Source organism: Syngnathus typhle, linkage group LG10, assembly GCF_033458585.1.
Source record: "Syngnathus typhle isolate RoL2023-S1 ecotype Sweden linkage group LG10, RoL_Styp_1.0, whole genome shotgun sequence".
NCBI classification, from domain to species: Eukaryota; Metazoa; Chordata; class Actinopteri; order Syngnathiformes; family Syngnathidae; genus Syngnathus; species Syngnathus typhle.
In genome coordinates, this window is record NC_083747.1 from 10,727,361 (window position 1) to 10,749,262 (window position 21,902).

The following is a 21,902-nucleotide window of genomic DNA, read 5'->3' on the forward strand; positions in this document are numbered from 1 at the left end:
TTCACCCAGTTTGAAATTGTAACATTTTTTGCTTTAAGTTTTCAGGGTGAGATGATAACCTAAGTTGGCCTAAATAGTCATTCTCTGTTCTTAATTAAACTAAGAACTCAGATGCTTCTGTGAATAGATAAATTACACAAAAGAGCTGCAGGAGAAATACTGATTCAACTCCTATATTTTAAGTCAAAGGGGAACAACCCTATGTCTTCAAATGTTGGGAGCAAAATCATCATTGAACAAAAAATGGAACTTAATTGGTTGCAATAAATTAGTGATAAGCACGTCACGGTTTTAATTACTTGGTGCAAATTGGCAAAGGCAGCATCCATATTGCATAAAGTCAATATTTTCAATATGTGAAGAGAATGGCCTGCCAGTAACACGCAATAAACCATCGATGTTGCGCAGCATGACGACTAGGTGAGTATACGTTCAAAATTGTTGAATTAAAATGCATTTATAAATGTGTTTATTTATTTTGCATTGTCTTATGTAACTTGTTATTGTGTGCAAAAATGAAAAATATACATGTTTTTTTATTTGTTTATTTGAAAAAGAAAAAAATCCTTCATAGGACCTGGAAGCAAATTGTCACTCTGGTGGCTTCTTTGTCAATTCTCTTGCTGCTCGTAACAAAAAAACTGGCACAAATTGGACTGACTAAAACAGAGGCATAAACAGGACTGGCGGTTGCTATGACAACCAAGGTTGTCTCATCTATCATCACGCTCTTAAAAAATGCACTCTGGACATTTTGAAACCTTAATAACAAGCAAACACATTCTTCTCTCAATGTATTCAAACACAAAAGACTTTAGAAACATTTCTGCTTTATTTTTCAGAGAAGGAGTGGAGAATTTCCACATCGCATCTTTTTTAAAATAACTGCAACTTTCTACTTTGGTGTGTGTTCTATTTAGTGTTCCGGATGACTGATTGGCTTCAACACGCAGTTTCACATGTGACCCAGCAGGGGGCAGTGTAGTTCAAGACTATACACGTGATATTATAGAACAAGTCCTGTTGGAGACATTGAAAAACTTCCTCAAATTAATTATGCACATTTCCTGTACTCCCTTTTGGCGCTGTTTAAATATTGTCGTCCAAATGTTCTCGCAGCCTGTCTCCTCGGTTCCTGTTTCGGTAGCGTCTGGGAAGGGAATAAAAAGAAAGCAGGTACAAGCACACACAAAACTAGCAAAACTGAAATCCTTCACTGCCGCGTCTTGCAGGTCTGGCTTGGACGATTAGTTTTAATTTTGACCCAAAGCCAAAAGTTATGAATGTGTGTGTACCTCCAGAGTAGAAATGCCAGGCCTGCTCCTAAGATCTGCAGCACCACCAGACAAATGACAGCCACCGTCGATCCACTGATGCCGCCTGATTCACAAGGTGCTGTGCAACAGGGGGGAAACAAAAAAAAAAAATTGACATGGCTGTCCAGATTGGTTGGAATGTTGTAATATTTTCCTTTGCCAACACTTGTCTTCACTCTGAATTGAAAACGTATTCCTGTACCGGCCGTGTAGGTGGCAGAGCTGTAGCCCAGCTTGTTGCTGACCACGCAGGTGAAGTGGCCGCAAATGGGCACCTTGGTGACCACCAGGGTGGCGCCGTCGGGGGATACGCGGCCCACGCTGCCGGTGACGGCGTCGCGCTCGTGCAGCCAGCTGAACTGAGGCTCCGTGCCCCATGCCTCACCGCACACCAACGACGAGTGTGACACGTTGATGCTCACCGACACGTGGTGCACCGCCTCTGCGCCACCCACATACACACAAAGAGCAAAAGGTGAGGTTGGATTTGCCACTTTTCATCAGAGAAAGGAAATCAGAAATGAAGCGCACCATCAATCAAAATCTATTTTTAAAAATGCTGCAATGACTCACCGTATTCTCGGACGATAACGAGTGCCGTGCTGGATTGTCCGGCCTTACTCGTCACGGTGACAGCATAGATTCCCGCGTCAGCTTTTGCGAAATGGCTAATGTGCAGGACGCTGGCCTGCTCCTCCAGGCTGGCGCGCGCGTTGGGCCGGGTGACGGTGCATTGGACAGGTTGCGGGGGGCTCCCCCCGGGGCAGGTGGCCAGCGCGGCCCGCCCATCGGGGGCGCCGCTCTCGGGCCGCCGCTCCCAGGTGACGCCTGTCAGCTCGTCCGGAGAGCCGTACTGGATGTGGGCGCGGACGACCAGGGTAGAGTCCGGGATGACGTACATGGGCTCATCGTTGGGGATGTGCACCGATATGCAGTCCAACCCGGCGACAACTACACACATGAAGGAACATCATGTCACTGCACACAAAATGGTGATTACAGGGTGGAGCAAATTAAGTGTGCCTATTACATGACGTCCAGAACACCGGACAATAGTCATCAGGAGCAAAACAAGCAATATATCACTTACACAGGAGCAGTAGTGTGGCAGCTCTCCAGCGCAGGAAGTCCAGTAGAGCCATGACGCCAGCTGTAGACGCACACGTGCAAATTTCAACGTACACCATTACTGTGCATGTAGATATAGAGCAGGGTTGTCAAACTCATTTTTTTCGCAGGCTGCATTGTAGTCATACCTTCTTTCGGAGGGCCATTATGACTGTCAACCCAAATAAATGTATGAGCACCTCATATTATATACAGTAAAAGCTACAAAACAAACTGACAAATAACTCGTTTTCAAATCAGACGAGTAAAAACTGGTCAAATATATAAAAAAAAAACATTAAGAAGTGAAGACAATTTGCAATTCTAGTAATGACGCACGAATTTGATGCACAATTTGGCTTTGCGGGCCACATAAAATGATGTGGCGGACCGTATCTGGCCCCCGGGCCTTGAGTTTGACACGTGATATAGATAGATCTTGTGATAAATTGCTATATTTCTTTGTTTCAGTGTCACAGAGGCAACAAAAGCTACTTCCACAGGGTCGCCACTAGATAAAGCCCCTAAGCGCATAACTCACTGCAAAGCCTGTAAACTCACCCACCTTCCCAAAATGTTCTTTCTTGGCCTTCCCGACGGTCAAGGCGCGCTGCCAAAGTCCCTTAAAACTGCCAAATGAAATAATCTCAGCGCGTAGTTAGAGACGCCACAGTCGTGATCAGGTTCCACAGCTCGAGCGAGGCGTCAGCTTGTTTTCAAGCTGTTTCCTCGCGCTGGACTCCACCTCTTTTTCCTGTACACTCCAAGCTTCCTCTGGACGCCGACTGGACATCTCTATTGTTAAAATGAGCGCTCCTCCAAATGCGACAAAAGCTCACAGAAAAGCCTCAAAAGTAAAGGCTGCGTCTCCGTCAGCCAATTTCAAGCCGGTTCGACTCGACTAGGCTTCTAAATATTAAATTTAGATAGATAATGATTAACACTAATTTACCAAATAGTTTTTTGATTGATCATTTTAATTAGATTTTTGAGAGTCCTCTGCCTGTTCAACCTGACATTTCTCACAGGTTTTTGTAAGCAGCTGTCATTGTGATACTTTGGGGTCACAGGCTGCATTCTTGACCACTAGTCCACACCGCTGGATTTTGTGCTCCTATAAAGGGAAACGGGCGACAATGCGGGACTTATGATATTCTTTGTGCTGTTGCCTCGTTATGCCCTCCCGGGTGGGAACAATATGTATTGTCTCCGTTTTTGTAGCTGGAACAAGTGTGTCCACATTTCCGTAAAGCCATTATGACAGATTATAGATTGAGGTCAAAAGTTTTGTACTTGAAAAAACAATACTCGTACTTGAAAAAAAACAAACCTTAAATCTGAAAATAAAAGTGCAGAGTTTAAGACTTGAAAAATAAAACAATGTATTCAAAATAAAAATACTTTGAACGTTTTTTCAAGTTGAAAATAGTTTTGCTTCGCCTTGGTCTTTTTTTTTGAATAAACTATTTATTTTCAGGTTTCGCCTCAATTTAGTTTTCAAGATTTGAGGTCTTTTTTTTCAGTTGAATGTTTTATATTTTCAGATTCACCTTGTTTTTTTCAAGATCAATTTGTTTTTTCAGATTCGCCTCTTTTTTTTCAGGTTCAAATCTTCTGTGGGAGTTGGGTACTTTTGACCATTTTCTTTTTTTTTTTTTTTTACCTTTAGTGGGGGCGTGGCACTAGCTGATCACTTATCGCCGGGGGAGTTAAGAAAACGAGCGATTACAATCATTATTCCGAACGCGCCGGCCTCCTTGCTGAGTCCGTCAACAATCCCACAGCTCTTCCTCCCACTGAGCGCCATTACTGCTGCTTTTAACCAGCGGGAGGCACTGACACACAAGCTGAGCGCAGGCATGCTGCCCCGGAGCTTGCGATTGTCCACTTTGTTTGGACGAACAATGCCGAGCGGTAACCATGGCAACACAAACAACACCGCTTTGAGGTGTGCGAGAAATTTCAAGACAGTCGCATTAATTCGCATCTAGATTTTTTTTAGAGATGAAATATTCACATTTTGACAATTCAGTGTCAACATTCTTGTGGAGTAGTTTGGGAACTTTCAAGACATGTTTAGAAAATTAACATTTGATCAAAATGAGATAAAAAAAAGATCAATGATTTGATAATCGAACACCGTTTTATTAAACGGTCAAAACAATCAATCTCATTTAAAGAATCATTTACAAAACTCACAATGCCGCCTTTGTAGGGAATTTCAGGGCAACAATTTTCCTTGATCGCAATGTTCACAGACAGTACAGCTAGTACGGCATTATTGCTAAACACGTGAGAAATGTCCCTGATGTTAGAGCAGACCACTTCATTATATCCTTATTGAAAAAATAAAATATTGTAAATTCAAACAAACCTTGCATGAACAATACCAAGATAACACCGCTTTTCAGAAATGTCGCCCACTTTTGGGTTAAAAGGAAAAAAAAAATCTACTAGTATTCATTCCCATGTACTGTACGTTTGTCATGAAATCAACGCAACGCGTCCAAGGGCACTGAAGAAAGCAAAGCAAAAAAAAACAAAGGAGTCTGGCTGCCTTTTAATAATTGAACAGCTTCTTCTTTTGACCTTGTTCCTCTCACATAATGCCTCAGCCGGCTGGCAGGAAGCGTTTGGGAAGAAGGCGATTAACAGTCAACATTGCCTACAGTGCAGCTTTGCAGTAGACAAATTGTTTGTTCGCTCACTTTTTCCCCCCAACTGTATGGCTTGACGCTCGAATAGTTTTCTGCAAACTCATAAATATTATTGGAGTGTTGGAAATGACTAGTGTTACTTACAATAAAGCCATTAAATGAACATTTTTAAAGCTTTGAGTCGTGCTGTGAAACATAACATATATTTACATTATTATTTTTCGGGTTCTTCTTTCATATTTTCTATAATAATATCACGTATGTGTGCCTATAGAAACTGGCTAAGAAACGAGCATGATGTATTTTCAATGCGCAGCCATTGCGTTCGACGGAAGCGTTGCCCCATTCAACATGGCCGCCACGTTTCGCGGAGACGCTCGCGTGGTTTGTGGGTGCTTGCCCTTTAAGAGAACAGGTGCAACGGTGACAGGTGGTAGGGGCGGACGACCCGGAAGTTGATATTATTATCTTCGCATCCCAAAACTGAGCATGACATTTACCACGTACCAAAATGCCCATGAAGACAACATGCGTGGGTAAGTTAAAGATAGACTTATTCCCTCACCAAAGTAAGGCTCGTCGGATTGACACATACAAGGAAGTGAATAGTTTAAAGTATTCATTTTTTTTGGTGTGGTTATTTATATAGTTTATATGGTTATTTTGTATGGTTTTTACAATGGTTATTTTGCTGAATAGAAACTTTCCCACAGGGCGTCCTGACTGGAGACATGGGACAACTTGTGGCCTTCTTTGTCGGGCTGTCACTGGCAGGTAACAAAAAAACCCGACCCTTTCTTTTTGCACCAGCTTTCAAAATGAGACCCCAAATGGCCTCTGAGTCGGTGACGTGGGAAGAAAACAAGACGAGCTGCGTGGTATTTCAAACACGTCCACATGAGGTGTGTGGTGGGTGGGGGGGGCTTCAAACCGCAGAGTCGCCTTTCTTTCATTCGTTTTCCTTCCCAACCAGAGAAACCGCATTCCTAGGGTGACGCATTCAATGCCTACTTTCACGCTCGTAAATTTGCAAATTTATTGTTGAAACGGTGATTAACAGTTTAAACCGCGTTTTGCGCATTGATAGTTGTAATTACTGAGAATCAATGAATGATTGATATTGTATTATCCTTGTTGAACCAGTCCAAGAAGACCTGATTTTAATGTTAATACTTAGTTAAGAGATGTCTGCTTTTACCCCCCAGTATTTGCGAGAATAACTGTTTCACGAGAACGAATCCTGAAATAAGGTAACGAAATAAATCAGAAAAACATTTACTTTATCTATTTTAATAGGTATATAAGAAAATCACTTATTGTTCGTTCGATTTTCTGAACTTGAAAAAAGTATCATTTGATTTTATGATATCAAGACAAGCAGCAGGAGTTTTTTCCTCAAATTGAGTGTTTAATATCTGTAAAAGCATGCATAATGCCAACAAAATGTGTAGCAGTGTTTAGCACACACTGCCTGGCGCACACACATGAAAAAAAATATAAAAGCAAACAAAAGGCAGAGCGTCTGAGATACCCGCGTGTTTTCGTTGCAGCAAAAGGGGCGTAGAAAATTAGGTGTGGGGAATTTGAAATTACATTTCAATTTGCTCTTCGTCCGGGGCCCGCCGTTCATGCATGAAAGATAATAATTCAAGTCATAATCGCCGACATTCTCATTTAATTAAATAGTCATTTTCCCCCGCTGCCTATTGGAAATTGATTTGGCAAAATGGTGATGGTCTGAGGACATGCCAGTTCGTTTTACCTTTTCCCCTAATCGAGCTTCTTTGAAATCCTAAATAATGCAGCGTCATTAACTTGACTATGAAAATAAGAAGTAATTGGACTTTGGGGTCAATCCCATTTGAGAATTGTGCTTGTTCTTTGCGTAAATACACACTCGTACATGGACTCTCAGGGAACACTGCTTGCTTGTTATAATTATACAAGTAGGTCAGTATAATTGCTGCAGTGATTAATTTTATTACTGCACATCTCATAATGGAGCAAATGTTATAATCGCAGAAATAGTCGGATCTGGGGTCATAATGTTACACTGTAAAAATAAGTCAACCACTGTAGCAACATGGTCAAACGTCTCATTTTGTGAACATGCAAGTGTAAAAACAAGCGCGCCTCTGTAACCAGCACCTAACTAACAACTTCCACAGCAACAACAAATAAAACGACTCAAAATATCAAACTGTCAGCCATCATGTTTCCCGTCCCGTCCAGTCCTGGTGCTGGCACAGGACCCGATCCAGATCCAATTCCAGACTGACCCTGTGCTGGTGCTGAGCGGCACCGAGATCCTGTTCACGGTGTTGACCATGCCGGACGTGCTGTCCATGACGTGGCTGTACGAGGAGGTGACGCTGGGCCTGTTTGCTGGCGGCTCCCCTGTCCTCAATGAAGTGGCGCAGTTTCGCGGCCGCCTCACCATCACGGCCACGCAGCTCCGCATCGGAAGCGCCCAGCTGGGGGATGCCGGAACGTACACGGTGGAGGTAATCCCGCTTGCCTCCTCGGGCCTGACGCCAAACTCCAGATCGGTATCACTCAGGGTTTTTGGTAAGTACCGAAAAAAGAAAGCATCAATATTGAAATATTGTATTTGATAGCTGAGATTTGTATTAGTTTTGTTTATTTATTTATTTATTTACTTACTTACTTACTTACTTACTTACTTACTTACTTACTTACTTACTTACTTACTTACTTTTTCAATTTAATTTTTTCAAAATGGATTTTGTTTTTCCCCATTTTTTATTTTTTAGAATTTTTATTCTCCTCCTATAGAGGAGCAATCACATTAATCATGACACGGATTGTGCGCTCATGTCTGCCGTCTCGATTATTTTCAGCCATCCTCACTCAATTGATATGCAGCACACACTCTTTAGATGTGTCATTGCGCACTTTGCATTATATTTCTGTGTGCTATTTGCATTGATTTTCATAAAGGCCGGTCCAGCACGACGTCTATTGTGATCAGCCCACGTTCCCGCCGCCTAGCGCGCCTTTGTTTCTCACCACCGTCTCTAACGCGCTGACGGCTGGAACAAATTATTGCCGGAAAGGTTTGCAAACTAAGTGCGCGCTCGCCTTGTGCGTCTGGCTTGCTCCGCTCGGAAAATACCAGGCGCCTGCCGTTCAGTCAATGGAGCCGCTGGAAAGATGTTTCTTTTAATAACATAATCGGCGAGATGAATCATAAAAGAAATTATCCAACAATAAATGCCTTGTGTGAATAAAAGACCACAACTCTTAGTGACAACATCGAGTTGAATATTCAATCTATTATTTTTTTAATTGCTTAAAGAAAGTATATTGAGAATAAACGGTGAGTGGCTGTGTTTCTTGAATAGACGCTGTGTCGGAGGTGACCCTCTCGGTGCCCTCAGTGGCAACAGAAGGGGGCAATGTCACTCTAACGTGCACCGCAAGTGGAACAGAGCTCACCTTCCAGTGGGGGAAGGACGGCGAGGCCATCACCGAAGACGGCAGGATCACCATCGCCGGCGGCTCGCTGGTCATCAACCCGGGCCAGCGAGGCGACGCCGGAGATTACACGTGCACCGTCAGCAACCCCGTCAGCGCCCGCACCGCCACGCGGAGTCTCACCGTCTTCTGTGAGTTGTTAGCAAGCAATAGTTGATGCTTGACCCACAGTAATGTTTCTGCTAGCTAATTAAAGCCCAACTTGAGCGCCTTGGTGGAGGTGCTAAAACGCCTTCAACAGAAAGTCTGCTGGTCTTTGGAGGTGAAAACAAATCAATACTAAGTGTATCTTGTGACGCCGATAACAACCTGCTGTGTTCATCACGGCACCAGACGGAGCCAGCACCCGTTTACTCAACTGCGGGGAGTGCTGATGGAGTCGTGTTTTAGCTTAGCTCAATTTTTTTGGAAGTACCCAGTGCAAGACTTTCATGTTGGAAACATTTGAAATCATGTTGTTCCACCAGACGGACCTGACACCCCGGTCCTGACCAAGGACGCTCCCAAAGACTGCGTGGGCAGCGCCGATGTTCAGGCGGGCCAGACCTTGCGCCTCACCTGCCTGTCAGACTCGCTGCCCCCCGCCCTCTTCATGTGGCAACGCGACGGCCAGCCGGTGGTGCCGGCGCAGCCCGACAGCGGCGCGCTCACCGTGCAGACGTCGTCCACGGACGACAGCGGCCGCTATTCGTGCACCGCCCGCAACGCTGTCACGGGCGGCGAGTCGGTGCGGGGGACGGACGTGTCCGTGGAAAGTGAGTTATGACCAAGGTTGACCTCTAGGTGGATAATAATGATGGCGGTGGGGCTTACAACGGTGCCCTCCCCCACCTTCCGAATATCTGTCTTCATGACAGCAGAGGGACACAATGCATCCTGGGAGATTGATCTGGCGGGAATGTGGTCAAAGTCATTCGGTGACTTGGACACACACAAATGCACACGCACACACTTCCATCTTTTGGTTTCATTTATTTTCCTTTCTCACTCTCCCCTTTCTTATCTTTTCTGTCTGGCCTCATTATCTTTGTTTGTTACCGCTGCCAAGCTCAAAGGGTAAAGCAGGTGTTTTTGTTACCAGCATAACTCAAAAACCACACTAACTATTTCCAACAAAACTTTAAATAGCCTTTTAGTGTCTGCAGGGTCACATTGAAAGAACATAAAAATACAGGAAAATTGCAGCGTAAAAAATATTTTGTTAGATACATCGCAGGTGCTGCTCTCCTATATGACTTGCATCTTTCTTTGCGTTCTAGACACTTGCCTGGACGTCGGTGAAGTGGTGGGCATCGTGATTGGCAGCTTTCTGCTGCTGCTCATTTTGGTGCTGCTCATTGTGCTGCTGGTGTGTCTCGTACTGAGGAGACGGGGTGAGGACCTTTAGTAGTCTGTCGTCATCTGTTTCTGTACAAATATTCATGACTTCTTCCATAATTGGATAATGCCTAAATCAAGATTTTGTGTGAGACACATACCGCTATCAAGACTTTGTGCCTGGCTCCCGGTAATCGTTTGCGCCTGTATTGTTGCAGCGCGACAAAGGCAAGGTGAAGTTATCACGGTCCAGAAGAACCGCACAAATCCTCAACCTCAAGTAAGCCAGCGAGCAAGCAGATGATTCGCTCTTGATTTTAACCAGCGTGTGACGGCGCCATTGACCCGCGTCTCATTTTTTTTCTGTCACCATTAAGCCTCCTGACCCACGCGCTAACCTCGCAAGGGATCTGACCCGAAATCCCGACCCCCCTGTCTTTCAATGGAACCCACGAGGCCGCCGCCCCGCCTGGTTGTACGCCCGCCAGGAGCCGAGGTCCGCCGACCTGCAGGCTCTGCAGCTGAACACCTTGCAGCGGAACGGTCTCGCGCCTGAACCCCTTGGCGAAGTTCCTCGCAACGCATCCTCCTACCCGCTTGACGGCTTCGACAACCCGGCTTTCTCGCGGGCGGACCCGCAGCGGACCGATTCCAACGTTGTGCTCCAGACGGGTCCCGGTCAAAGTGACGGACGGCGCGGGGGGGTCCAGCTGAACCTGACGCAAGGTTCCCAGCCGAACGCGCCGATGCCCACCATTAACGTCAACCTGAACACCTTCCCCCGGCAGGAAGCCACAAATAGACAGACTCAATTAACAGACACGGGGCAGTCAAATCCCAGAATGCCAAGCGGGTCAGCCTCTCAGGGTCTTCAGGCTCAGCCGGGGCTCATCCCGACCGGATACACACACTCTCACACTGCTCAGCGCAACGCCAGGACTCAGACTTACCAACAGGAAGTCAGCGCCACCGCTTCCTCCCACCAGCAGATGTCGTGGGATCTCCTGAGAGGAACGCCGGCGTACCCCAGAGGGACCCTCCCCAGGGGGCTGGCTTCGGACACGACAGACTACACCGACCAGCCGCCTTTGCTACAAACGCAGCCGCGAAGTCGAAATCCTTTTCGGGAAGACGCAACCTCCACTGTTCAGCAAGGCCGGACGAGGAACCACTCAGCTGATTTTTGGGACTCACGTACTCTGAGAGTGCCGCAACTTGAGCCTGCCAGCCACTCGCACAGAAGCCCTCCGACGCAAAAGGAGCAAGCCAGGCAAGACTCAAGGCTTCCGTCTGCGACCCAATCTTCCTCCAGTCAGGACACCACGACAAGCAGCAACCCTTTTGTCAGCCAGCAAGCTACTTTCAGACAGAGTAACCCATTTAGTTCGGCCCAGGCTGACCCGAACCGCCTCCTCCAAGCACAAGCGGTCCAGCAACAGAGGGCAGCACTGGCCCAAGCAGCTCAAACCCGCAGCGCCAGCCAACCTCGCCAAGCTAACCAGCGAGAAGCTGGTGCCCTCACACAAGCGGCACTTAAATCCCACACACAGAGCGCAAAAGTCTTCCAGAACCGGAGACACCAAACCCAAGCAGCACTGTTTCACCCCGTGCCCCGAGCTCAACCGACTCTGGCACCCGCGGGTCCGCGAGCGCCCACGCCTCCGCCTGTTATCCCACTCGCTCAGTTCCAGAGCCTTCCCAGGGCTCACACGCGTCATAAATCCAAGCAGCACCGCTCCGGACATGGCGGGCAGCATCAGCACGCACGTGGCCGTGCTCACACCCGAGGCCACGCTGGCCACGGCCGGATTGTCCACGGCCAGACCGTCCACGGTCATGCCGCCCACCAACAGCAGGTGAGTTGTTTTCGATTTTTCTCAAATTCTCTTCTACGTGGTATAGTGGTATAAATGTCAAAAAGTTCTTCTTAATTCCTCACATTTCATCCCAACATTGGTGAGTTGACCAAAATTCAATCACCTCATATTTTCACCATGACGTAAAAAAAAAAAAGAAGTCACATTCATCAGCTGCTTGTTGTCCCTTGCGATTCTTCTTGCTGCTGTTCTCTTTCCTGCTTGTTGCGCGTCAAATATTAAGCGTTTGTGTCTCCAGCATCAGGCTCACCGAAGTAGGCCGAGGTGATGACAGATGTCAGCGAGACGAGTCGCACTCCTCCGCTTCGCCTCGTCTCGCCGCTCAAACTAACAGCTGACAAATGGGAGCTGGCAAAAACGCCCAAACAACAACAACAAAGGTTACTTGGTCCTAAAGCTGTTTGAAAAAAACAAACCAAAAACAAGCCTCCATTAAGCAATGCATCACATTTTTCTTTCATTCTTGAATCATCTTTTAAACACGATAAACGTACTGCAGTGCAGTTCGAGTCTCACTATTGAAATTAGAACGTACGGAGCCATTCTTAAACCTTTGGGATGATTTTATATTCCTCTTTTCCATAAATGCCTTTTTCCTGGATTCTGATTGGCTGAAACAGCTGGTTAGAGGGTATATGATTTTTAAAATCTAAAAAAGCCTCGTTGTGGTTACTGCCCTAACAATTAAGATTTTTAAGTTGTTTTTTTTTAATAGCATTTTAGGTGAGATTCCGGAATTTACCATTGTAGTTTTTTACTTTCTTTTAATTTTTACATCAGGGGATTTTTATTTTCCTCTTAATGGGAAACAACTTGATAATTAGCTCCACTATTGCCCGTTGATAATTTGCACTTACAACCTGCCAATGTGTTTAAACATTTTTTTTTGTTTCATAGGTGTTGATAAGGCCTAATTGGTCAAAGACTCTACCTGGCTTCAAAAAAGCAATTTACAGGATATCAAATCAGTGATAAGGGTCTGTCTGAATGCTCAATGCAGTGTTTATTTTGCACCTTCTGTTTACGGATGCTCATCGCGACACTTCTCAATTAAGAGGATCGGCCTCGATGGAGTCGGGGAAGCGACGCTCGGCTAACCATGAAGGGGATCCCGCGATTGGACGGCCGCTTATTAATTAAAGGCTTTTATGCGACTTAAATGAGTTTGGGAAGTAATCGCAGCCATGCATGAGTGAGGTCAGCACAAAGAGACGAGAGCAGCCCGGCCTGGCCTTGCCCGGGCTCGTCTTTTCGCTTTCCGCTGAAAAAGCTAATCTACTGTCTCGTGCCAGGATCGTCATCGCGAAGGAATGTCATTATTACTTGAGCTATTTATTGATTGTTGAATTCCTTTCCTCAGGGACGTGCTTCGGAATGTTTCATTTAGCTTGCGGCTGTCGAGATTATATTTCATCGTGTTTTTGTACTGCCAAGAACAAAGTCGAATGTGCCAATGTGGTGACCATGAACGCAAACGCTGCATATCGTTTATGATTATGAGCAAACAATAAAACTCTGTTTACACTGCACATGTAAATTGCATACATTGACAATTTAGTCTCTTTGTGAATTATAATAGCAGCTCACCTCGTTAATCCTAGTACAATCGAAGGACCGTATTGATTTTTAGATCTTAATACAAGATCTCAAGTGAAGCCGTGAACAAACCAAGAAGCGCAAATTTGAAACAAATTTAAAACTCGACCGCATTCAACTTTTAAAATCAATAATCTGTTTTCCAAACACATTTTTAAGCCTTTGATTAAAAAGTTAAACCCATCGGTTGGAGCTTGCGGCGTTGTGTGGGTCTCGCGCCGGTGAAGAGGTCAAAACTCTTGCAGGATCTTTTTAAGAGCAGTGCTTGTATTTTTGCCGCTCGCTCGTGTTTAAATTTAGAAGTGCTGTGAAGCGCGGGCGGACTAGAACAACACAAGCAACCCGAGTGTGTTTTGCTTCTCGAGCTGCTGCGACTACTCAAATGTTGAATGACTGTTTGATTGCACGCAGAGTCTCCTCAGCATGCCTTCATTGTGACGTTGTTGAGTCATTAGGCTTTTCAAACACTTTTCAACCGATTGGCCTTCCCTAGACGTAACAGGCAAGAAAAACCTCCGATTTTGCCGCAACTGTGCGCACATGCTTGGTAGCCTGTTAGCTAGCTCGTTAGCTAGATCATTAGCTAGCTTGCCAGATACCTGCTCTCGCCTCCACTGAGAATTCTCAGTCGAGAGTCTATGACGGGCGGAGGTGTGCCAGAGGCCCGGTTGGGAACGCTGGTGATTTATGGGGAAGTTGTGATGACTTTGGCAAAGGTGCCGCCACGTTCGCCTGCCGTTAAGTGGCTTGTTTGCGAGGCGCAACAATTGAAAGGACGAGACAAACGCCGGCGCGGCTCATCCTATTTGCATGTAAATCTGCTGCTGTTTTCGCCACCAGGATGATTTAGTGCAACCCGGGGCCTGCTCTTCTTCGGGACGGCTTCGGAGGCCAAGGTAAAGCCCGGTTTTGTTGTGTTTTGGCTCTATTGATGAATGCTCACTTTATGTGTTTAATTTTAACGCACACACAACTTTGACTCTTTACGCTTTTACTCAGTCGCGGCGGTCGTAAAATAGTTATGAAGCTTTGACTGCACTTTTTTATGTTGCGTTTAATTGACTGAGCCCGAATGACGACATATTGCTGACGAGCGGCGAGGCGAATCAATGGGAAAATGGCAACTGATGCCGTGCTGACAAAAACAAATACAGATATCACCTTGAAAAGAATCGAACTGAAATCTCATACCAAATCAATCAATCAATCAATCGGATTTTTCTAAGCGTCTTTCACTGGCGCCTGTGAACATACCCTCCCTCTCCTTTCCCTTAAGGCAGCAAATAAAACGTATGGACTTTATGGGTCTGCAGCTGACATTTTTTTTACCCTGAATTTAGCACTTATGTTGAAAGCGGGGCCTTCCATCCACCCTGGGTGTCCTTGAGCGGGACGCCGAATCCCCGACGGTTCATAACTGTAAATAGCTCCAGACTGGAATGTCTAAAAATGTAAATGATTCGCTCAAACTGCCACAAGGGGAAGCCACGTGCTATCCATTGATCGCTCGCAGCATGTTTTTTTCTTCTTTCTTCCCCCTTAAGGGACGGCCCATCGCCATCTGTGCAGCGTCAAAACTCCGCCACTCTCCCTGAAAAATAAAATCATTGGCAATCATAACATAAATGAAATCGACAGCCTTGTTGGTGAAGGTGAACGCTCGTCTTTTGGGAATACTTAACAAGAAACGTAATAACCTCAATCCCCCCCTTTCCAAAACGCTGTGTGTCTTATTGTTGTCATATCTTTTATAGCATTCTTCTTTATTCTTACCTTGCCTCAAGTAACGTTTAGAATACAGATGCACCCACTGCTTTGAGTTACAATTACAAAAAGAAAAAGGAAAAAAAAACAATTTTTGCGTGGGATCTTCCTAAACTTACCTCAAGCCGAGCGCATCAGAGAGACGCATTGTTTGTTTGAAACACTGAGCAAGGAATAATAATCAGAGGAATTCAAAGCAAAGCATGTTGGCTGGAAATTCAAAATCAAAGCGTTTGTTTCATCACCTCCGCAGGAGCGTGACTTAAAGTGAGTTTGTGTACGACAAGATCATTTTGGTAAAAAATAAATTTGGAGTGCTGGATCAAAGAGAAATTAAAACATCGTTTTCAACTTTGGATCTTATAGAAGAACTGATTCCTCAAACTACTTTGTCTTGATTTTTTTTATTGTTTTGGTAAAACAGTTTACATTGAGCGTTACTGCCACCTCCGGGACTGGAGTGTAACATTATTGACCAATGCACGACTTTGCAATTAATGGAATTTAATTGTAAAAAAAAATTGAAAATTAAAATATTATTGAAACAGCCATATGAATTTTCCAAAAAATTCTCAGATATTTATTTGCAATTATGGGGTGAGAAGTATGTATTTGCAAGAATAAATATAGACATAAATGTTATAGATACGCATCTTTTGTAGATTGCATATATAAAATGTAGAAAATCTATATTAACATAAAATATTTAAAATTGAAGAAGCACACTTTTGTGTTTAAATGGTAAAAGATAAATAAAAAAACGTAATGTCAAATGGCAGTAATGTCAAACTATTTTCCGGCAGATAGATAATGGACATTTCTGTTCCTTTTCATTACGCAACAGGAATGCTTCGCCGCGAATCATCTCAATGATTCTTGAGTTCCCACTTGACAAGTGGGTTTTTATCTAGCAAAACACTTAACAGTGTTCCGAAGCCCGCGGCCCTGATCTAACAACCCCCACGCATGTTCTCATTCAAAGATGCACCCACCAAAAGGTGACCGTGTTCAATGACAACTTCCTGTGAGTCACGACAAAGCAGTGCAGGACGATCTCCGCTCTTCCAAATGTCAGCCGTGGTCATGTGACTGTGTTAAACACTGGCATTTCCACATTCCTTCAGTCAGGGTCCATTTGTAGCAACAAAAAAAAAACTCATTTGCCCTCTTATATTCCTTGAAAGCTTTTTGTAAAATATGTTGAAGGTCTTTCAGCCGATGACATTTTGTGGGGAAGCTATCAGACATTTGCATGCCAGTGCACAAGGGGCCGAGTCAGCGGAAAGTTTGCGCTGTCTAATACGTTCTGAATGCGTTTGTGCGGTCGGCTGGAGACGTTTGAGATAACAGGTGGAAGCAAATTTATGTCGGCTGTCGCCCGGGTTGGCGGTGGACTTGTTTAAAGCGGCGGCGACGGATTTCTTTGCATTAAAGACCTTGTCATCATCATTTATCTGTCAGCATCTCACATCGGAGATGCTTTATCAACTTTTCTTCTTTGGCAGATTACTTTTATTTCCTTACCGCGACTACAGTTTAATACGTCTTATTCGATCGTTCCCTCATAGATATTTTACAGCCATGTCTCGCACGGGCGCAACTTTAATGTGTCTTCTCCTTGGCTCTCACACAAGTCGTGAGATCGTGTTACTCCCATCTTTGTCGCACATGTTTCTCCAACATTGAATCTCACACTTTGATTTTTTTACACTGATGTCTCACACGAGCACCTCACCACTGTGTCTCGTGAAAGTTCCTCAAACATTTCGGACTCTTTGTCGCTCACACCCAACACGTGTTGCACACGTCCTTCAATCCTTAAATTTAAAACCCCAAATGTAATGGTAATCCTGTCCAAATCTACTTCAAACCTCAAGATGAAAGTATCCGTAAACCAAATTGAAGCGCTTAACACTACTCCTACTCTAAACCTGATGGCGACACTAAATATAACCCCACCAAAATATTTTACTCAACTCTTCTATAAATTCAATCCCCATCCTAAACATAATCCATCCCAGGTAATCTTGTAATCGCGCCAATCATCCGCCATTTGACGAGAATCCTGAGAATGTTTTTCATAATGACACTCATCATAATCTGCCTGCCTGCTGTTTAACCTTTCCAGACTTTTTTATCATCTCAATCCAAACTCTCGCAGCTTTTCTCGGCTCACCTGCTTTAATATTTATAACCGGGACGGGCTTTCACAATGCAAACGGCTTTTATTGAAGCTGAAGTGGCTAACAGCATCAAAAACTCCACAGTCATAAGTCATCCAGACAATTGCCGCCACTAAAAATAGAGCCAATGAAAGATGTGATTGTTCGGTGGCGAAAGGCAAATAACGCAGATCCCTGTTTTGAAATCAAGGCACGGCGCGCCTCGCTAATGATCAACAGCTGCCACGCTTTGTTTACATTGGAAAGCGGGTGACGCAAGCACGTTGATAATAATGCTCAAAACAGATTTGCGACCGACCGCTTCCCTGCTTTAACGCCACCACAACGGTCTCGAAACTGTAAGTCTTCACAAACCCTAATCCTAAACTCCAACTCTTCTACATCCAAATAAAATGAACAAGGAAACACAAAGATTGCGCCACACATAATTCAAAACAACTTTGACCTACCGTTTTTTCCATGTATAATGCGTCCCCATGTATAATACGCACCCTAAAAATCTGTAATGGCGGCCTTCGTATCATATCCGGATTAAAAAAAAAAAAAAATATATATATATATATTTTTTTGTACCCATGTACAATGCGCACCTCAGATTTTAGGACAATAAATTAGTTAAATTTTGCGCATTATACATGGAAAAAACCATACATTTTGTATACATAAAATGTGTATGAACTAACAAAAGAATGGAAAGGAGGGAAAATGTTTGTCCACACTAAAACTAGATCAAAATTTCCCCACTTTTTGTTGACTAAAACCAGATGAATAAAGTTGTTTCTTGAAAGACTCAAATTCACGATTTACTCGACTAAAATTTGACTAAATAAAAAACATTACAAGATTGACCAAATGTGCTAAAAACAAACTAGCACGAATCAAACTGGACTAAATTGAAAAATGTATGATAAAATTAACACAAACTACCTAAAATCCAAAGACTAAACCAAACTGTCAGGAAAAGACGATGAGAGCATCTGAACTTTATTTGGATTTACTCCGAGGCACTTTGAATGCCAACAGGCGTGTTCCGACTCGCATTTAACGGGAGTTTGAGTCTGATTCTAAACGTTCTTCCGTCACGCACCTTAAACAAGAGTTGACAAGGATTATTAAGGGCATGCAGTAGCAGTCAACTACACCAGATTATCTGTCTGTTTATTAATTTATTGCATGTCTGGCTGAGTTGTAAGTGAGCCGCCTTTCGAGCAGCGACACGGCGGCTTAGCACGAACTCATCTCGTCCGTCGGAAAAAAAAAAAAAGTCTTATTTCAGGGTCGCAGAAAAAAAAATGAAGAGAAGCTTACCGGTTCATGTGCTGGCTTTCAACAGAGGGATTAACAACAAGGAAGAAAGAGAAGTGTCACTCCATCAAGCACAAAACACAATGAACTGACAATGTGACATTGGTGGCCGTCAAATCGGGACACACTGATAGCACATTTTTCAGACAGATTAAGTAGTTAAATTAAATTTCAAATTTTTATGCAAGGGCAAGTGAGACCGTTTCAGTAATTTCGAAGCATTGAATTGGAGATTTCCTCAAAATGTCAGCCCATACAAGCTTATTAATGACTACCGTTTTTTTCCGTGTATAATGCGCCCCCATGTATAATACGCACCCTAAAAATGGCATGTTGATGCTGGAAAAAAGCCTGTACCCATGTATAATACGCACCCAAATTTTGACTCCTACTTAAGTCCGTAAATTATTTCAGAAAAAAGATCATCTTTGGGAACAACCGGATGTTATTCTGCCGGTCAGTATCACTGCGCATGCGCTAGCAAACTCGATAGCGAAGAAATGTTTCGGATTTGTGTAGGGTACATTGTGACAGCAAACGAGCAGGTGATCGAGCAAGCGTCTGATACGAGAGCATTGTGTTCGTATGGAGCGTGTTTGAAGTGAACACCAGAGAAGAAAGCGCATCTGTAATGGCGGCCTCCATATCATATCTGGATTTAAAAAAAAAAAAAAAAAAATTTTTTTTTTGTACCCATGTATAATGCGCACCCCAGATTTTAGGACAATAAATTAGTTAAATTTTGCGCATTATACATGGAAAAAAACGGTATTTAAAACTCAAACTCGGCCAAAATGAAAGTTTGATTGTGTTACTTTAATTTGGAATACAGTAATCCCTCATTTATCGCGGATAATTGGTTCCAAAAACCACCCGCGATAAGTGAAATCCGCAAAGTATGGTCACCAACAAGAAGTACTGGGCAGGCTAACAAGTTAGTGGAAATATGCTACTTCGCGATCGTGCTAACACGCGAAAACGGACTTCTAAAGGAATGTAAGCAAACATTTGGAGCAATACTACATTGTCCTAAAGCAGGGGTCCCCAAACTTTTTCCTTTGAGGGCCACATAACCTTTCCCTTCTCTGATGGGGGGCCGGTGTCAGTTTGTAACAGAAAAAGTGTGACGATCGTAGGGGAGCGTAAAAAATTTATTGTTTTCCAGAAAGCCACACATAACCAAATAACGGTTATTTAATAACCCTTTCCAGGCTCTTTACAGAAAAAAAGTCAGGAAACAAATAATAACACTATTAATGAAATAAATAATAACTAAATAACCCTCTCTGAGTTCTTCACAGAAAAAACAGGAAATAAATAATAACTAAATAACTCTCTCTGGGTTCTTCATAGAAAAAAAAGCCATGGAACATTAACTTTCTGTTGTGCCATGCACAGTCTTAACAGATAAAAGTTCAGCTCAGTTGTCAGAGCAGAACCTCTCTGACACATATGAGCAGTCTCTTAAAGTTCTTGTGTTCCTTTCTTATAATCCTTTTGTAGGTTCCAGTAGGCTTGTAGACACCGCTGTCTTTTTTGTTGAAGTTTGATAGTGCGTCATAGTCTGGAGTAAAATTTGTTGGGGCAATTCTTAGGCGAGATCCGAGGTGTTGGTCCGTTTACCTCGATCTGTGACGGGTAGATGTTGACGTTAATGTGGCTGAAACTGCATCTGAAAGCTCAGCGCGCGAATTACAAGAATGCTGTCGTCACAGCCCACACTCTAAATTCGGGACTGATACAAATAGAGCGCGAGTGCGCCATGTCCGTACACGCACTTGTGAGTGTGCACCGAGCTTTCTGGCACGCCTTCCGGTAGTAAATGCGCAGGCGAGCGCTTCCCCATCTACTGGGGAAACGCAGTCATTGCAGGCAAAATGACCAAAAAAAAAAAGTTTAATACAATTTGTTCAGGGTTGGCGGGCCGGAGTAAACGGTCCCGTGGGCCGTATCCGGCCCGCGGGCCGTAGTTTGGTGACCACTGTCCTAAAGGTTAGACACGTTTCCTCAATTTAGAAGTTTTATTTTGACTTTTAAATGGTTTTGAATTTGGAAAAAAAATCCGCGATGTAGTAAAGCCGTGATAAACGAAACGCAAAGTAGCGAGGGATCACTGTATACTGGCCTCTGTGGGGTCGAGGCCCTCGCCTTAAACCCAACCCAAACCTCAACTCTTCGCCAAGTTCGAAACCTTCCCGGACCTCGTTCAGGCTTCCACACTGCATCACTCTATAAATACAGCAGAATAAACATTTGAATGTGCACTCAATGTACATTCAGAAGTCACAGAGTGGACTTTGGCATCCACAAGTCTTTCACCTGTCAAACATAATCCACCTTTGAATGAAACCTTGTACAGGCGGCTGTTTGATTAGCCCGACTATGTCGTATGTCGGCGTGTCCGCGGGTCATCTCCTTTGTCAAATGCTCGGAGCGCATCCATGTAGAAGCGCAGATAACCGAATATGATTTAATAACCTGCATCAGGCCGCTCGAGCCCCCGCCCGTTGCCGAGGAGACGGTGTTTGGCGAGCAGATAAATTGCAGCAGTGCAATAACTGCCGTTATCCGCGCACTGGATGTTCGGGAGCGCCATGTAAATAAAGTGGCAATGGGCGGCCGGCTCGCCGTAAAGAGATAGATCCAATAAAGCAAGCTGAGCAAGCACACCGGTGACGGGCCGGGCCAAGACGGCCGCGAACGGAGCGCCTGACGATTAAGTGCTTCAGGAACACGAAGGGTTCCATGCACCTTGTTGGATGTGAGGTAAGGACTCAACAATTGTTTTTTATGTGTAAGCATAAAGAACATGATTCTGTCATCATTGTGAGCATTTTTACCATTATTTATTTTTCAGAATTAGTTTATGACTTTTTTTATTGTACAATAAATCCAATGCCTCTAGCCACTTTTTTTTTTTTAAATCTAAATCCAAATTACAGCTGTGAATTTTACACCTTGATAAAACCCCCACTAATACTTTGTGATTATTATTCCTTGAGAAAACGGCCTCGGGCGCAAAAAAACAGCAGAATCGAAAATAATTACTTCTAATGCTTTAAATGGTTGAATTTAAAACACACAAATGTAAAGCTTGAGTGATTCTTTTAGCTACATAGTTCATACATTGTTCATTCCGTGAGGGAAATTAAATCTTGAGTTTTTGGGCTGTCTTGCTAAATCCAATTGATTTGCGTTTGCTAATATTATTCTTTTCCCCTCGAGAAATATGGCCTTCAATGAAGTGCAATCCAATTAATTAGGCTCAGTGATTTATCGACT

The 21,902-nt window shown here is 43.9% G+C and overlaps 2 protein-coding genes across 2 annotated transcripts; one reads left to right on the forward strand and one right to left on the reverse strand.

The window, feature by feature from the left end:
• Window positions 1–813: 813 nt before the first annotated feature.
• On the reverse strand, window positions 814–3,177 carry si:dkeyp-97a10.2 (uncharacterized). Its single transcript, XM_061290067.1, has 6 exons — window positions 2,989–3,177; window positions 2,407–2,466; window positions 1,890–2,267; window positions 1,519–1,758; window positions 1,296–1,395; window positions 814–1,150 (listed from the first exon to the last, which is right to left on the reverse strand). Exons 2-6 carry the CDS (start codon window positions 2,456–2,458, stop codon window positions 1,090–1,092), a joined length of 831 nt encoding a protein of 276 aa, XP_061146051.1. The 5' UTR covers window positions 2,459–2,466; window positions 2,989–3,177; the 3' UTR covers window positions 814–1,089.
• A 2,300-nt stretch (window positions 3,178–5,477) lies between these two features.
• si:dkeyp-97a10.3 (uncharacterized) lies at window positions 5,478–13,301 on the forward strand. Its single transcript, XM_061289911.1, has 9 exons — window positions 5,478–5,616; window positions 5,794–5,854; window positions 7,313–7,648; window positions 8,446–8,709; window positions 9,046–9,333; window positions 9,838–9,951; window positions 10,114–10,175; window positions 10,273–11,751; window positions 12,011–13,301. Exons 2-9 carry the CDS (start codon window positions 5,812–5,814, stop codon window positions 12,038–12,040), a joined length of 2,616 nt encoding a protein of 871 aa, XP_061145895.1. The 5' UTR covers window positions 5,478–5,616; window positions 5,794–5,811; the 3' UTR covers window positions 12,041–13,301.
• Window positions 13,302–21,902: the final 8,601 nt, after the last annotated feature.

Bases quoted from the DNA above. Each gene is read 5' to 3' on its own strand.
- si:dkeyp-97a10.2 (XM_061290067.1), bottom strand. From the start codon at position 2,458: ATGGCTCTACTGGACTTCCTGCGCTGGAGAGCTGCCACACTACTGCTC. The intron at 1,759-1,889 runs GTGAGTCATTGC...TGGGTGGCGCAG, and splicing joins CGTTATCGTCCGAGAATACG to AGGCGGTGCACCACGTGTCG. The intron at 1,151-1,295 runs GTACACACACAT...TTCCCTTCCCAG, and splicing joins CTGGCATTTCTACTCTGGAG to ACGCTACCGAAACAGGAACC.
- si:dkeyp-97a10.3 (XM_061289911.1), top strand. From the start codon at position 5,812: ATGGGACAACTTGTGGCCTTCTTTGTCGGGCTGTCACTGGCAG. The intron at 7,649-8,445 runs GTAAGTACCGAA...TTTCTTGAATAG, and splicing joins GGTATCACTCAGGGTTTTTG to ACGCTGTGTCGGAGGTGACC. The intron at 9,952-10,113 runs GTGAGGACCTTT...GTATTGTTGCAG, and splicing joins TCTCGTACTGAGGAGACGGG to CGCGACAAAGGCAAGGTGAA.